The sequence below is a fragment of the Pimephales promelas genome, chromosome 11 (assembly GCF_988280905.1).
Source record: "Pimephales promelas chromosome 11, fPimPro1.hap1.1, whole genome shotgun sequence".
NCBI lineage: Eukaryota > Metazoa > Chordata > Actinopteri > Cypriniformes > Leuciscidae > Pimephales > Pimephales promelas.
Window position 1 is genome coordinate 37,161,329 of NC_142779.1, and position 16,958 is coordinate 37,178,286.

Sequence of the window (16,958 nt, forward strand, 5' to 3'; positions counted from 1 at the left end):
CGTTCTGATGTTTTATGCAGAGCCATGTGTTCTCAATACATGGCTCTGGTTTTATGTTGTGTGTGCTTTTATTTTGTGCTTTTATTTTGAAAGGGTCAGTCAGTGTGCCGTTCTGATGTTTTATTTTGTGTGTGCTTTTATTTTGAAAGGGTCAGTCAGTGTGCCGTTGTGATGTTCACGTGATCAGTCAGGTTGTGGTTATTTCAGAGAGAGCCGCTTACTTAGAGAGATCAAATATATGAAATCGGTGAATGTAATTTCATTTGTTTGACTGACTGATGTATTTTACGTGCAGTTTGATTTGACAGCGTGATTTTGTAATGCGTCTGCCATCATCCTGTCTGCTAATGGATGTTGAGGCGATATACAGATCAAATGATATGGACAGTTTTAACAGATTTGACTGAAAATAATCGACGATCTCATAGATTTTAATATGATACGTTACACTGTGTTTATTTACGAAATCCTCTCTGATTCATGAGCATATCCGCTTAGCATTAGCATTAGCCGAGGCTGTCAGACACAGTCTCAGCTGTACTGTACACACACACATCATTCTCATGGCGAACATGACGGATCTGCAGAGCAAATACAGTAAACTGGCTCAGGAGTATTCAAAGGTGAGATCATCATCATCATTATCATCATACTTGAATTATTCCAGTCTCTTATTCTCATTCATCTGTCTTCCAGCACCTAGCGTTAAATATACAGTATCTACATGTGTTTTAGTCATACTGTTGCTGTGTGTGTGTGTGTGTGTGTGAGAGAGAGAGAGAGAGAGAGAGAGTGTGTGAGAGAGGGACAGAGAGAGGGAGAGAGTGTGTGAGAGAGGGACAGAGAGACGGAGAGAGTGTGTATATCTGTTTGTGTGTGTGAGAAAGTGTGTCTTTGTTCATGTGTGTGTCTGTCTCTGATCAAAACCTCCATCCCACTGTGTGTGTGTGTGTGTGTGTGTGTGTGTGTGTTCCTCAGCTCAGAGCTCAGAACCAGGTGTTAAAGAAGGCGGTTCTGGATGAACAGACGGGCTGCAACTCGCTGAAGGTACTGACTGTGTTCCTCTCACTGGAGATCTGTGTGCAGGGCGGATGTGTGTGCTCATATGTGTGTGTGTGTGTGTGTGTGTGTCAGGATGAGCTGAAGCAGAAGGAGCAGAGCCTTCGGAAGGTGGAGCAGGAGATGGACAGTCTGAGCTTCAGGAACCAGCAGCTGACCAAGAGGGTGGAGCTTCTGCAGGAGGAGCTGCTGCTGTCCGAGAGCAAGAGCCGGAAAAGCAAAGTGACTATACACACCTGACCTCTGACCTCTGCACCCACACCACCTGACCTCTGCATCTTCACACACTGACTGTACACCAGCTGACCTTTGACCTCTGCATCATCACATACTGACGGTAGACCAGCTGACCTCTGACCTCTGCATCCTCACATACTGACTGTACACCACCTGACCTCTGACCTCTCACCCACTCAAACATCATATTACAGTTTGTTTATTGGCTGTTTTCCTGGCTGTTCCTCACAGTCTAGTTGATTTCATGAAACGCTCTTAGAATGAAGGGTTCAGGAGGGTTCAGTATTGAACTATAGGGTTCTCCACTCAGTTTTAAAAAGGTTTTAAATAAGGATAAATGTCTTAAATGTGTGTGTTTGTGCAGAATAAAGGAGACTCGCCACCTCAAGTTAACCAGCAGGCACAGAATGTGTTTGATGAAGATCTGCGGAAGAAGATCCAGGAAAACGAAAGGCTTCACATCCAGGTAATCCAGGTGTGTGTGTGTGCGTGTGTGTGTGTGTGTGTGTGTGTGTGATAACACTATTTAATTGTGTGTTCAGTTCTATGAGGCGGATGAGCAGTTCCGTCGACAGGAAGCTCAGCTGCGAGCGCGACTGGATCAGCTGGAGAAAGAGTCTGAGCAGCATCAGACTGTAGTGGATGATCTGACCAGCAGATACAGCGACACCATCGAGAAGCTGCAGAGCGACAAAGCTCGCCTCGAGGTCAGACACGATTATTAGTGATGAGCATGAGTACTCGAGGTCAGACACGATTATTAGTGACGGGCATGAGTCCTCGAGGTCATGACAACACATTCACTGCTTCACACTTATGGATGTCAATGACACAACATGTTTAGAAAGGTTGTGTCTGTGATGTTGTAGCTGCGCTCACTGTGTTGATTAACGGCACTCAGTGAAGCACATGACATGTTTATAAGATGTCTGATGATGACACTCGACTCGAGTGCTGAACATGCAAATCCCTACTGCTCTTCCTGTGTGATAATGCTGGTGTGTGTGTGAATGAGGAGATGCTGATATGTGTGTGTGTGTGTGCAAGGAGATGCTTGTCTAATGATGATGATGTCGTGTCAGGTGACGGCTCAGACCCTGGAAAGAGAAGCCAAGGACTGTCGGGTCAGAACTGAAGAGTGGTAAATATGCACATTGGATCGGATCGCAGTAATGTCATCTGTGCGCCTGTTTCACACTGACCGGGACTCTATCATAATCTATTTACACATCACATTTCCAAATACACATTCACCCACACGCAACAAGTCAGGATAACATAACATACGTGCAGGATCGTGTGGATGAAGAGTTTTACGGTGTTTAGTGTGAGAGACGGGTGTTTATATGAGTGTGTCAGTGACCGCTCACCCGACACACAGACAGTGTGACAGACGGATAACAACTGCTTTATCATTGACTTTGATTTCATCTTTTGGAAGGTGTTGATAGTCAATGTATTTAGTGTGTGTGTGTGTGTGTGTGTGTGTGTGTGTGTGTGTGTGTGTCAGTCAGCAGCAGCTGAGGAAGTATCAGAGTGAAGTGAGCAGTCAGTTAAAGCACAGCAGCAGTTTGATCCTGGAGAAAGTGCCCTTTAATGACACCCGTGAGTAACACACTCACACACACACACACACACACACAGACTCAAACCTTTCCTTAATGTGTGTAATGAGTGAATCTTGTGTTTTCCTCAGAGTCGAGTGACTACAACAGTCTGAACGTTCCTCTGCACAACAGACGGCATCAGGTGAGTGTGTGTAGTGTCATCAGCTGTCAGGTGACTGATAGAGCAGCGCTGACTTCCTGTTCCTGTGTGCAGCTGAAGGCTCGTGATGTGGCGGCTCAGGCTCTGGGCTTCCTGCAGAATCTGGTGTCGGCGCTGCTGAACTTCCACTCCTACACCGAGCAGAGAGTCCAAATCTACCCGCTCGACTCGTCCATCGAGGCCGTCTCCCCCGTCAACCAGAGGGTACACACACACACACACACACACACACACACACACACCTGCTCCGTTAATACACACGTCAACCAGAGGGTACACACACACACACACACACACACACACACACACACACCTGCTCTGTTAATACACACGTCAACCAGAGGGTACACACACACACACACACACAAACCTGCTCTGTTAATACACACGTCAACCAGAGGGTACCAACACACACACACACACACACCTGCTCCGTTAATACACACGTCAACCAGAGGGTACACACACACATACACACACACACACACACACACACACACACACACCTGCTCCGTTAATACACACGTGTGTGCAGTGTCCCAGTAACTCCGCTTCAGCTCTTCAGTGTGCAGGTGTGTTTGATAATCAAATAGAAGGTTTACAACGTAATCTTCTTTGTTTCACAGACGTAGCCACACACACCATCAAGTTTCTCACACACACACACACACACACACACACACACACACACACTATTAGAGCCTGCTGCCGGTCTGCTTAGCTGACGCTGTGCTGTCAGGAAGCCTGGGTTTTGTAGTTGTTAACAGGCGGCCATCTTGCTCCAGCTATTGCCCTCTAGGACACGCCCCCTCATGATGCCACAGCACGAACACACACTTCCTCTGCTCCGTTAGTAATCAACCAAACACGTTCGTTAACTTCATGTGGCTCTTTCCACAGCATGACAGAAAGAAACATTCTCAATCGGTTCTCATTTTATGCAAATTGTGGTGTTGATTAAATGAATTAAGCCCACGGGGATTAAAGTTTCTGGCCTGTGTTTCTGATCCGCCCTCTCCAGTTCTCCCAGTATCTGCACGAGAACGCGGCGTACCTGCGCCCCCTAGAGGAGGACTTACTGCAGATACACCAGAGCATCACAGAGGACGCCATCACTGTCCTGGTGAGACACACACACACACACACACACACACAGCTACACCAGATCATCACAGAGGATGACATCACTGTTGTCGGCTCACGCATGCGTCTCTGACATCATCATCCACGTGTGTGTTACGTCTGTAGGAAACTCTGGCCAAACTGCAGGACTTCTCCAGATCCTTCTCCGCCTACAGCAGCTTCCTGCAGAAGATCCTGCCATACCAGCTCAAGAGGTCAGAGGTCACGGGGTCACGAGCGCTAGTGTTGCTGTCAATGAAGCTGATGTGTGACGAGAGCCTCAGCTGTACAGTATAGACACCCTAACGTCTATGGAGAGTTCCCACAGTGTGTGTGTGTGTGTGTGTGTGTGTGTGTGTGTGTGTGTGTGTGTGCAGTCTGGAGGAGGAGTGCGACGCTTCTCTCTGTACGGCAGCGCTGAGGGTCAGGAACCAGCAGCTGCAGAACGACATGAAGAAGCTCTCGGCCGTCTTCCACAAACTCAAGTCTTACGTGGCTCTGCTAGCCGTGCCCAGTGAGTATCGCCAGCGTTGTGTGAGTGTTGTGCGAGTGTTGTCCGAGTGTTGTGCGAGTGTTGTGCGAGTGTTGTGGCATGTTGTGGTGTGTGTTGTGCGAGTGTTGTGGGAGTGTTGTGGCGTGTTGTGGCGTGTTGTGTGAGTGTTGTGCGAGTGTTGTGGTGTGTGTTGTGCGAGTGTTGTGGCGTGTTGTGGCGTGTTGTGGGAGTGTTGTGTGAGTGTTGTGGTGTGTGTTGTGCGAGTGTTGTGTGAGTGTTGTGGCGTGTTGTGCGAGTGTTGTGCGAGTGTTGTGTGAGTGTTGTGCGGGTGTTGTGGCGTGTTGTGGTGTGTGTTGTGTGAGTGTTGTGCGGGTGTTGTGGCGTGTTGTGGCGTGTTGTGTGAGTGTTGTGCGAGTAGTGTTGTGGCGTGTTGTGCGAGTAGTGTTGTGTGAGTGTTGTGTGAGTGTTGTGCGGGTGTTGTGGCGTGTTGTGGCGTGTTGTGTGAGTGTTGTGCGGGTGTTGTGGCGTGTTGTGGTGTGTGTTGTGTGAGTGTTGTGCGAGTAGTGTTGTGGCATGTTGTGCGAGTAGTGTTGTGCGGGTGTTGTGCGAGTGTTGTGGCGTGTTGTGTGAGTGTTGTGCGAGTAGTGTTGTGGCGTGTTGTGGTGTGTGTTGTGTGAGTGTTGTGCGAGTAGTGTTGTGGCGTGTTGTGTGAGTGTTGTGGTGTGTGTTGTGCGAGTGTTGTGTGAGTGTTGTGGCGTGTTGTGCGAGTGTTGTGCGAGTGTTGTGTGAGTGTTGTGCGGGTGTTGTGGCGTGTTGTGGTGTGTGTTGTGTGAGTGTTGTGCGGGTGTTGTGGCGTGTTGTGGCGTGTTGTGTGAGTGTTGTGCGAGTAGTGTTGTGGCGTGTTGTGCGAGTAGTGTTGTGTGAGTGTTGTGTGAGTGTTGTGCGGGTGTTGTGGCGTGTTGTGGCGTGTTGTGTGAGTGTTGTGCGGGTGTTGTGGCGTGTTGTGGTGTGTGTTGTGTGAGTGTTGTGCGAGTAGTGTTGTGGCATGTTGTGCGAGTAGTGTTGTGCGGGTGTTGTGCGAGTGTTGTGGCGTGTTGTGTGAGTGTTGTGCGAGTAGTGTTGTGGCGTGTTGTGGTGTGTGTTGTGTGAGTGTTGTGCGAGTAGTGTTGTGGCGTGTTGTGTGAGTGTTGTGGTGTGTGTTGTGCGAGTGTTGTGTGAGTGTTGTGGCGTGTTGTGCGAGTGTTGTGCGAGTGTTGTGTGAGTGTTGTGCGGGTGTTGTGGCGTGTTGTGGTGTGTGTTGTGTGAGTGTTGTGCGGGTGTTGTGGCGTGTTGTGGCGTGTTGTGTGAGTGTTGTGCGAGTAGTGTTGTGGCGTGTTGTGCGAGTAGTGTTGTGTGAGTGTTGTGTGAGTGTTGTGCGGGTGTTGTGGCGTGTTGTGGCGTGTTGTGTGAGTGTTGTGCGGGTGTTGTGGCGTGTTGTGGTGTGTGTTGTGTGAGTGTTGTGCGAGTAGTGTTGTGGCATGTTGTGCGAGTAGTGTTGTGCGGGTGTTGTGCGAGTGTTGTGGCGTGTTGTGTGAGTGTTGTGCGAGTAGTGTTGTGGCGTGTTGTGGTGTGTGTTGTGTGAGTGTTGTGCGAGTAGTGTTGTGGCGTGTTGTGCGAGTGTTGTCCGAGTGTTGTGGCGTGTTGTGGCGTGTTGTGTTTGAGAGGTCAGGGATGTTCTCTGCCGCAGGTGTTCGCTCAGATGCCATGTGTCAGAGCAGCGCTAACGCCGTGTTCACCCAGATGAGCGCGAGCTTGCACAGCCTCCACGACGTCACCACAGGTGTGTGTCCCGCTGCGATCTGAGCTTGATAAGAGTGTGGGCTGGTGTGTAAGTGTGCTGTCTCCTCAGAGCTGTCCACACACTACAGTCAGAAGGTTTCCCTGGAGCAGGAGCTGCCGACCGCCACACAGAAGCTGCGCACCACCAACGAGTGTCTGCTGGCGTCTCTGGCGGCGCTCACCAGCAGCTGCGGCAAGGTCACACACACACACACACACACCACTCTTGTGTTTCACAACTGTGGGATGAGTTTCCCATACTTTTGGGTACTTTTTTTGCACTTAAAGCACTTTGAATTACCATTGTGAATGAAATGTGCTCTATAAATAAACTTGCCTTGCCTTGCATGTGTAAGCTGATCCAAAAATGCACATTTTACTTGTTGCATGCACAAATTCTGACCTACATTAATACAAAATCGAGGTTTTGTATTTACAACTATGTCTTTATTTGTACAATGATTGCAAATTCATGTAATTCTGGATTTTAATAATGCAAGGATTGTTAATCAATTTCAGATTAAATTAATTCCATAAACACGCACCGCTCTCATGCTTCTGGTGCCTCGCTGTCCTCCGGTTCACGGTCTGATTCCTCTCACACAGATGGCCACCTTCTTCAGCAACAGCCTGGACTTCCTGGCGTCGTGTCCTGGCTACGGTCCGCGAGGCGGCGTCCTGAACCCGCTGCAGGCCCACAGCGTGATGGACAACAAGAGGCGCGCCGCCACATACATGAGCGCCATACGGAAGGTCACAGTCGTTATTACTGTTCTTTAAACTACAGGTCAAGCGTTGAATTGGGAAAGAAAGGAGGGAAGAATGGACTCCCACACAGTAGAAAATATAAAAACAAGATAAAAGTGCATAAGTAACATTTCAGGTACAGATCGGTCCTCTATTGATATTCTCAGTGTTTTCTTGAGGGAACGTCAGGAAGTGGAGAGGTGCTTAAGCACTTGATCTTGATGATATGATGTTTTTTCAGTGACTGAGATAGATTAGATAGATAGATAGATTCACTGAGACGGTGTTTTCTCTTACTGTAACATAGCTTGAGTTATTTGACGGTCAGCATCGGTCACAGCACAATATATTTGACAATCGTGGAAAGCACTTCACAAATAAATGGACAGCTACAAGGCCTATTTGTGCAGTTCAGTCCTTGAATGTTTTCTTGTGTTTTCAGGCCAGACCAGAATCGGTGGCGTACAGAGAAGCTTTAGCAAACCGGCATGTTCTGACGAGCTCTACTGAGAGTCGAGAGGGACTCATGCAGCAGGTACCTGAACCGGTCGGTCTGTCTGTCGGTCTGTCCAGGCGTCCGTCTGACGGCGTGTGTGTTTGTCAGGTTGTCCAGAGTCAGGAGAAGATGTGTCGTCTGGAGCAGGAGAAGGAGCACTGGCTGCTGGAGGCTCAGCTGGGTCAGGTGCGTTTACAGAAGGAGACTCAGCGCATCGCTCAGCTGGAGGCTCAGATCCTCGCCGGGTCTCCTGCAGAACCACACGGCGCTGCTCAGATCCTATCCGGGACCCCAGCAGGACCACACAGCCCCGCTGACGGACCCGGTGCTGCCCGTCCTGATAGTCCAGAGCCCGTCCAGGACACCAGCCTGGTGAGTGACCTCATGCTGGAACGGTGAACCCGCGGTTCATCTCCCTAATCAGAAGAAAGTTTAAACAGAAGAAAATGTGTGTGTCTAACTACAGGCAAACAATTGCCTTGCGTATAGTACTGTAAATGCATCAGAAATCATGGAATCCAGCAGGATTATGAATATTGACCACATCAACACTTCCCATCTGTAGTAGATTTGTGGAAACTCTGTACCAAGCCGTTACTGAAATGTAACAATGCAATGATACCAGGCTTTCTACAGCACTGCTGGTAGAGCGTCTCCCTCATAGACAACTGCATTCAGATGCTCCTGTGTGTGCTTGTGAAAGGTTGAGCCAATCACAGACATCAGAGGTCAGAGGTGTTTAAGTTAGTCAGGAATCCATTTAGAGGTTCTGTTTTTAATATCTATTCGGTATCTCACTAAAGAACGCCTCTGGCGTGACCGGCTGTGGAAGCACCAATTACACCACATCTGTCAGACTGACAGACCAATCACCACAGCGATCAGGGAGTCCCGCCTCCCTGCTATATAACTGCTGTGTCATTCTATGCATATATAATGAGCGCGGGAGGAAAGGATGCTCCCCTCACATGCGCTCCTGTGGATTTCGGCGAGAGATTGACATTGGCTCTGTATATCATGCTTGGGTGTTAAGCATGCCCAAGCGGCGGTTTCGAACCCAGGGGGCTGTTCTGGTTATCCTACTAAGATCCGTTAAAGGAGACTTAAGCCGTAGACTTACGGCGTACCCCCGTAGACTCCTCTGCGTCGACACGAACCCCTCTCCGACCCCTCCGCCGTAGCTCAACGTGCACCTCCAAAAATGTGTACCTATGCGTCGAGGCAGACAGCAAGGGCTGTGATTGGTCAGATTATACATCATTTCATGAGTGTAGCTTTTCCGATTTCCCCCTCCCGCTATAGCGCCATTTTTAACATTTGCACCCTCGTACTGATAATTATAATACACTTATAAAGAATTAAACTAAAAATAAACTATGTTGTTCTTTATCTCATTGTTAATATATATGTCTATATTCTTTTCTTTCTTTTTTGCTCGCAATAAACTTCAATCAATCAATAAATCAACGTTTGTTTTGAAACACAGTTTGTTGTTTATTTACAATACAATGTTCACAGTTACATCATGGATAATACAGTAACGGGACACTACATTATCCTGCCATAGCACAGTTCCATGTGGACACTGAAAAACAGCCTTCAAGTCATTCTGAACAGCAGCTCGGGTGGAACGGGTCCTGGACATCCGTGCTGGTTCTATAGGGGACAAAGTGTGTGTCGTCTTGTTGGTTAACGTCGATTAGCTCCAGCTGCATCAACATTCTCTCTCTTTTGCTCGCCATTGTTGGAAATGAAAAAGTGGAACCGGCGCACGGATCCAAAACAAACTAGCAAAGAGATTCATGAACCACACCCCCCCTAGTGTTCTGGCGGTGAAATGCACAGCGATGCAACGCAACCTGACGCAGAAGCATAACACGGCCACGACACCGTATGAGTTGACGTGGAGTTGACGCAGAAGCATAATGAGGCCTTTAGAGTTGCAATAGCAAGGACCCACGCTTCTCCACTCAGACTCAGCCCAGAGACGAGTTAAACAGCCTCCTGAGCCGGTACCTGCGGCGAGATTATGGACACGGAGACCCCGGACCTCTGCCCTCTCTTTGGAGATGCCCTTGTGGGAATGGCAGGGAAGATGATGAGGAATTATCCCCTCGTCTTCTAGACGACGATGAAGAGGAAGACGACATTTGGTGAAGCACCGTCCTTTCAATCCCCAGGGGGGCAAGAAGAGGCGGGCGACATAGGAGTGAGCCTCGTTTACCACAGGGGGACTGAACGCAGCTCCGAGGGTTTGCTCCTCCACTCCTCCCCTATAGAGTTCAACACTTCTCTTCCTCCCCCCAGTTCAAGCGCTTCAATGGTCTAGCGCAGAGATTGCTGTACATTGGTCTGTCAGTCTGACAGACGTGGTGTAATTGGTGCAGAGAACTGGGGTTACGCAAGTAACCTGACATTTTGTTCAGTGCAGCCTCACCAATCCTTTCATAGTTACTGACAAACACACTGTGTAGATTATTTGTTAGGGATAGAAATTACTCGCATTTCAATCAATTTACAGTTTTAAAAATGCAAAATGGTTTCCATAAGCAGGAAACCTCTGGAAACACTGATTTAAAAAAATAAATAAATAAAAAATACATTTATATAAATACATATATTTAATATATATACATTTAAAAATTTTGGTACAGCTGTAATTTTTTTTATCATCTGTCTCTGTTATCAGGTCGGCATTTTAACCATCACGTCCTGCGGCGAGAGCGTATGTATTCGTGTTTTACTTTCTTAAATAACCTTATGTGTATATTCAGATTCAGACATCATACTCTATATCATAATCATCTCTCCAGCCTATTTGAAACCGTGGTGCTGAATGAATTCTCTCATGTCATTTGGATGATGATGATGTTTGTGTGCCGTAGGCTGCAGATCAGGAATCTCGTGAACATCTGATCAAAACTCATTACATGAGCCGTGTTTCAGATCTGACTTCTCAACTACAGATTTGTGACAGCAAAGCCGTCCACTTCCACGCTGAGGTCAGTACTCAACACACCACAATACTCAACACTTATTTATTTATTTTTTAACCTTTATTTAACCAGGAAAATCCCATTGAGATTACTAATCTCTTTTTCAAGGGAGTCCTGGCCAAGACAGCGGCACAGATCAATTCAGGCTATATTACAGACAATTTTATAACAATTTCATAAGACTATTTAAAAACATTCACAAACCATAGATTTCATTTCCAAACCTTTGAGCAAGAGTTTAAAGTCCCTGTAAAGTCAAAATTAAGTATGTGTTCTGAGTTTGTCACACCACAGAAAAATGTGATATTAGCCACCCAGCCGAATTTGAATGATAAAAAAGCCGGCAGGTACATAAAATAAGCTATCAAAATCATGAAAAAATCAGCAGTTATCTCTGTTCTTAAACGCTGGGGGCGTGTCCGCTGGCTGTGCTGAAACCACGCCCATTCACAGGAAAGCTAGTGTCGACGGTGATATTAGCTGATACTGCTTTCGGGACGGGAGGATGAACACTAAAGTGGGAGATAGTCTTTTCGGCCCCGTTCACCAGCAGCATCGGATTATCAGTGAATAGTTGTCTCTGAGGAAAGTTTATAAAACGATCCTGTGTAAAATGATCACTACAGAGGCGGGTGTTGGCGGCGATCCTCAGCTCTTCATCAAGGTTGGCTCTCTAAAAACCTCTTCTTAATGTGATCGTTTTTAGGGAATTTAAATGAAGATACCGATCTGTTTTGTACATGATTGCATTCAGGCAGTAGCCTATGCATTTCTGTAGGCATCGCTAGCTAGAAAACTGTAGGCTCAGCTGTAGTAACTAATATACTGACAGTCACTCGCGATTGAGCGGTGAATGCGAATGTGCTCGGGGAGTGTTATTGTGTGTTAGGGAAGTGATCAGACTCTGTGCGTCATCAAATAGGGGCGTGTCCAGGAGCTCACGGGCTCCAGTGCGTCATCGAGCCCTGTTTTAGCCCCGCCCAAACAATCCGTAAAATTACAATGGAGAAAAACTGTTAACTGCACATTTCAGTACTTCACAGTTCAGTCTTTGTAATATGTTTTAGCAATACATGTAACATTTATAATGTGTTTAGAACTTTTTTTGTAGAATTGCCTTTACAGGGACTTTAAACTGGCCCATTGAAACAAGTTCCTTTAATTTCCAGAAATTTTGTAAATTGTTCCATGTTGTGAAATTCCACCTCACCAGCTTCTGTGCGGACACTCGGTACAGACCGTAGCAGTGAGTCTTGTGAGCGTAAAGAATACAGTCCAGCCCCTTTTGGTTGAATATATTCACACAAATATGAGGGGAGCAGACGCAGAATACCCTTATAAATAAACATATACCAATGACTGAGTCTACGATTTTCCAGGCCAGCCCACACAAGTTCACAGTGGTGTGTGCGAGGCTTACAGTTTGTGATAAACCTCAATGCGGCATAATAAAACAGAGTCCAGTAGTTTCAATACTTGGGTCGGGGCATTCATATAAATGAGGTCACCATAATCCAGAATGGGTGTAAATGTTGCAGCTACAAGTTTCCTTTTTGCATTGAAAGAAAAACATCGCCTATTTCTAAAGTAAAAGCCAATTTTCAGTCTCAGTTTCCTAACCAAATGTTCGACATGTCCTTTAAAACTAAGACTGTCATCAATTAAAATACCTAGATATTTAAAAGATTTAACTATTTCAATTTCTGACCCTTAAAGAGTGACAATTGGAGGAATTATGTGCAGATTGCTCTTTGCTTTTGAGAATAACATCAACTTGCTCTTATTTGCATTTAAAGTAAGATCCAGTTGTAGAAACATATTCTGAACTTTGTTAAAACAAGCGTTTTGTAATGTAGAGACACAGGCACTACGTGTTTTTGCAAAGCTGTCGATAACCATGTCATCAGCATAAAAATGGTAATTGGTGTCCACAAGATCCTGGCCAACATTGTTCACATAGATAGTAAATAAAAGTGGCCCCAAAACAGAGCCTTGGGGCACTCCTTTAGATAAGGGAAGAATATTAGAACAAATATTTTCTGATTTAAAGGGTTAGTTCACCCAAAAATGAAAATTAAGTCATTAATTACTCACCCCCATGCTGTACCAACCCCGTAAGACCTTCGTTCGTCTTCGGAACACAAATGAAGATATTTTTGATTAAATTTGAGAGCTGTATAACTACCACATAGACTTCCGGGACTGGCTCTTGACGGCCCAGAAAGTCAATGAAGAAAATGTTTAAATATTCCCTGTGACTACAGTGGCTCAACTATATGTTTATCAAGCGACGAGAATACTTTTTGTGCGAAAAAACAAACAAAAATAAAGTTTTTATTCGACTATTCCTTTTCTTCCTTGTTGGCCTGAAACGAGACTTCCATACGATTTCCACGACGCATGCGCGAGAATTGAACTGAAGTGGTGTAAGGAGATCGCAATTCTTGCACGTGCGTCGTGGAAATCTAAGGAAGTCTCGTTTCAGGCCAACAAGGAAGAAAAGAAATAGTCGAATAAAAACTTTATTTTTGTTTGTTTTCTTGCAGTAGTGCAGTGAGTCAGAAGCACATCTGTCTGCTGTGTGACTGATTCTTATTCAGACCTGCTGAAAAACCCCTCTCCAGATGAACATTAGTGGATCTTAGTTTAGTGTGAATGTTCTGGAAGTGTTTGCTTGTGCACTGAAGAGTTACAAAGCATCCATTCATGCCACAATAAACATTTAAATACATTATTCTTTTATATAAAGAAGAATAATTTAACACGGTAAATATATGCAATCGTTACATCGACCGATATTGATTTGTTTTATAACTGATACAGACACCAATTATTTGTTTATGTAACTGATATATATTTATTTTTAGTTTTATTTAACACTTTTTAAATAATGTAATTTTTGTATTTTCACTCCCTCCTTACATACTTAACAAAACACACTTCTACATCAATAAGTCATAAACAGGGTCATAAACACTGTTTCATACAGTGTTTGTGATAAATAAATGATAGGTGAGTCTATCAACTCCCCATAAATATAAGTATTTGTTTTAAAGTACAGTTTTAAAAGGTTTGTGTTGTTTGATAGGATGAAGAGTGAAGATAATGAAATAGCTGAAATATTCGCTGGATCAGCAAACATTGTCAGAAAAATAAACAAAACAGTGAATACATCAGTGCAGTTACCGAGTCTATTTCATCTGGCATGTTATTAGAATTATTAATCATGTTTTTGTTGGTTTAGATTATGAAGTACCTGACTGTGTGCAGTGTGTTTACAAAGAATGTCTCTCGCGAAGATAATGAATTCCCACAGAGTTGTAATTATTTATGGTTTTTAGCAAAATAAAAGTAATATAGTAGATGTTAATATAATTTAAGGAGTTTAAAAAAAAGTTGGTTGTGTTAAACTGCGTACGGTGGCCATGCTGAAACATCAACCCGGTGAGTGAACGGCACTATGAACGTGATTGCTTGAGACTAATGATGAGCAGATAACATAGAGAAACTTTAATTCAGCACTTTTATTTCAAACATAAATTCAATTATGGCTGTTTTATTTAATTAATGTTTCTTCTTAATTAATCTTTATTGAGACAGGATTTGGCGGATTACGTGACTTTGTCTCTTTTTTAGTTTAAACAACATAAGCATTTATGTAACATATCATATTTGTGGATTATTGGCTATTATATTAAACAAAGTTTATAATTAAGGAATATAATATAATTCTATAATATAATATAATTAAGTTATTTTACCCTTTAACAAGTAATTTTACCCTTGTTGTCCGTCGTTGGCTCGTCTCCCGTCAGACGCTGTGGTTTAATTGCGGTCTTGCATGCAATTCTCAAAACTGTGAATCTGATATTACAAAACCGATACCAATTATGGGAAAATGCTTAAATATTGAGGAAAATATCAGGAAATTTCTAATTAAATAGCATGTTTTCTCTTTCAGTGCAGAGCTGTTGCTAAACGCCTCACCATCGCAGAAAAATCACGTGAGACTTTGACAGAGGAACTGAAGCTGGCTAATCAGAACATCACTCGCCTACAGGTACTTACAGACGTGCTCGGCTAAGTCAGTCCTTCTGAAGTCTGTAGTTTTGGTGACGTGTCTCTTGGTGTGTTGATCAGGATGAGCTCAGCACCACGAAGAGGAGCTACGAAGATCAGCTGAGCATGATGAGCGACCACCTGTGCAGCATGAACGACACGCTCAGCAAGCAGCGCGACGAGATTGACACGCTCAAGCTCACCTCCAAGGTCAGACACCTCACGCTTCAGATGTTTGTTACAAAGTTATAATGAACACTGTTGAGTTAGTGTTAATCAGACTCCGTGTTGATCAGACTCTGTGTAGATCAGACTCTATAGAGATAGTGTTGATCAGACTCTGTGTAGATCAGACTCTATAGAGATAGTGTTGATCAGACTGTATTGATCAGGCAGAGCCCGATTGAGTTAGTGTGTTGAGTTAGTGTAGATCAGGCTCTGTGTAGATCAGGCTGTGTGTAGATCAGACTGTGTGTAGATCAGACTGTGTGTAGATCAGGCTCTGTGTAGATCAGACTGTGTGTAGATCAGACTGTGTGTAGATCAGACTCTGTCGATCAGGCTCTGTGTAGATCAGACTGTGTGTAGATCAGACTGTGTGTAGATCAGACTCTGTCGATCAGGCTCTGTGTTGTGTAAATCTGTGATCCAGATTTACTGTGATAAACAGGAAAATAAGGATCAATGATGCAAACCGAGTTAATTTTGTCAGATCCATTCAGCTCCTATCCAGTAGTGTCCGTGCAGTCAAGTGAAAAATATTGCTGAATATTCATTAAGAGATTGTAGGAATGGAGCGGTTAAGTCTAAGTCTTCTGATCGCAGATTAAAGATTAATTGAGACTTGAGTTCACGTATTTGATCTGTGCACGTCTATGGAGCTCGTCAAATATGGCCAACAGAAGTTACTTTTGTCTGATTATACTTTTTGAAGTGAGATAAGGTTGGAAATAAATGCTGGGAGACTTTTGCTAAAAATTGAATGAATGAATGAATGAATCATTTTTATTTCTTTTCATTTTCTTTTCCTCTTCAGAACATGATCATTAGCAACAGAACATATTTTAACAAAAAATAATAAGAACAAAATCTTAGCATGTTCAAAAGAGAAGAAAAAGAATATAGAAAAAAAAGGAGAAGGTAACTTATATTTGCCTTCCCCTTTTACACATCTAGCTTTGAAACGGCTACTGTTTTCTCTTTACAAAATATCATAATTTATCCTTTTTGAGAAAAAAAAAACAACTTTAATCATTTGCAGTACATTTTATCTAAAAATAATTCACACAATACAATTATAAAGTGAAAAAGAAACAAAATTATGTTTTTGAACGAGTTTTTGAGTGAAGTCTAAGCTATTTCTGCTGGACTCTTGCAGGGAAACTCAAAGAAGAACAAGGGCCGGTAACGGACAGACATCAGAGGGGCCGAACACCTGCGTTTGACACACACACACACACACACACACACACACACACACCAGTGACACAAGACCGGAAGATCTGCAGTGTGTGTGTGTGTGTGTGTGTGTGTGTGTGTGAGATAGAGAGAGTGTGAGAGTGAGAGAGAGTGTGTGTGTGTGTGTGTGTGAGAGAGAGAGAGAGAGAGAGTGTGTGTGTGTGTGTGTGTGTAATCAAAGCGTGTATTTTTTTTTTCTTTTAGCAGATGGTGTTTGTTAGAGAAATCACATATTGCCTTACACACACACACACACACACACACACACATATATCCCAAACCAGATTTGATTGTGTGAGATGAGTGTGTGATTGATTATGTGATGTCATCATGATAATCTCCCCACTAATTTAATAATGAAATCGTCTGGATAAAAAGGGTTTGTGTGAATAAACACATCGAATCGACACCGACTTCCTGCGTCCTTTCCTCACAAAATAAACCACTCATGATTTGTATGCTCTAAATATGTTTTTTGTCTCAAGTTCATGATGTCATATATCAACATTAGCTGTGAAGTAGAATATGATGTGAATATATCATTAAATCATCTGTGACAGCATGAGATCATCTCATATTAATCTCTTTTATTTCTCTTTATATGGATCTGTTTAGCACAATGTACTGGATTCAACCAAAATCAAGTAAATAAAAGTATAAACTAAACCATTAATTTGTTCATTTCAGTATTCATTTCACGAACTCA

The 16,958-nt window shown here is 44.1% G+C and overlaps 1 protein-coding gene across 1 annotated transcript; it reads left to right on the plus strand.

Annotated features, from left to right (window-relative positions):
- The first annotated feature begins 147 nt into the window (after positions 1 to 147).
- Positions 148 to 16,659, plus strand: ppp1r21 (protein phosphatase 1, regulatory subunit 21). The gene is made up of 22 exons (XM_039679305.2): positions 148 to 623; positions 979 to 1,047; positions 1,135 to 1,281; positions 1,661 to 1,762; positions 1,839 to 2,003; positions 2,379 to 2,437; positions 2,807 to 2,901; positions 2,993 to 3,045; positions 3,118 to 3,267; positions 4,085 to 4,186; positions 4,312 to 4,400; positions 4,563 to 4,699; positions 6,405 to 6,497; positions 6,567 to 6,694; positions 7,103 to 7,249; positions 7,686 to 7,778; positions 7,848 to 8,111; positions 10,429 to 10,464; positions 10,625 to 10,741; positions 14,697 to 14,795; positions 14,876 to 15,004; positions 16,173 to 16,659. Exons 1-22 carry the CDS (start codon positions 564 to 566, stop codon positions 16,200 to 16,202), a joined length of 2,364 nt encoding a protein of 787 aa, XP_039535239.2. The 5' UTR covers positions 148 to 563; the 3' UTR covers positions 16,203 to 16,659.
- The last annotated feature ends 299 nt before the right edge of the window (positions 16,660 to 16,958 follow it).

Excerpts from the sequence above, each read along its gene's own strand:
- ppp1r21 (XM_039679305.2), top strand. The coding sequence starts at position 564 with ATGGCGAACATGACGGATCTGCAGAGCAAATACAGTAAACTGGCTCAG. Across the intron at positions 624-978 it reads TGGCTCAGGAGTATTCAAAG|CTCAGAGCTCAGAACCAGGT; the intron begins GTGAGATCATCA and ends TGTGTTCCTCAG. Across the intron at positions 3,268-4,084 it reads TCTCCCCCGTCAACCAGAGG|TTCTCCCAGTATCTGCACGA; the intron begins GTACACACACAC and ends CGCCCTCTCCAG.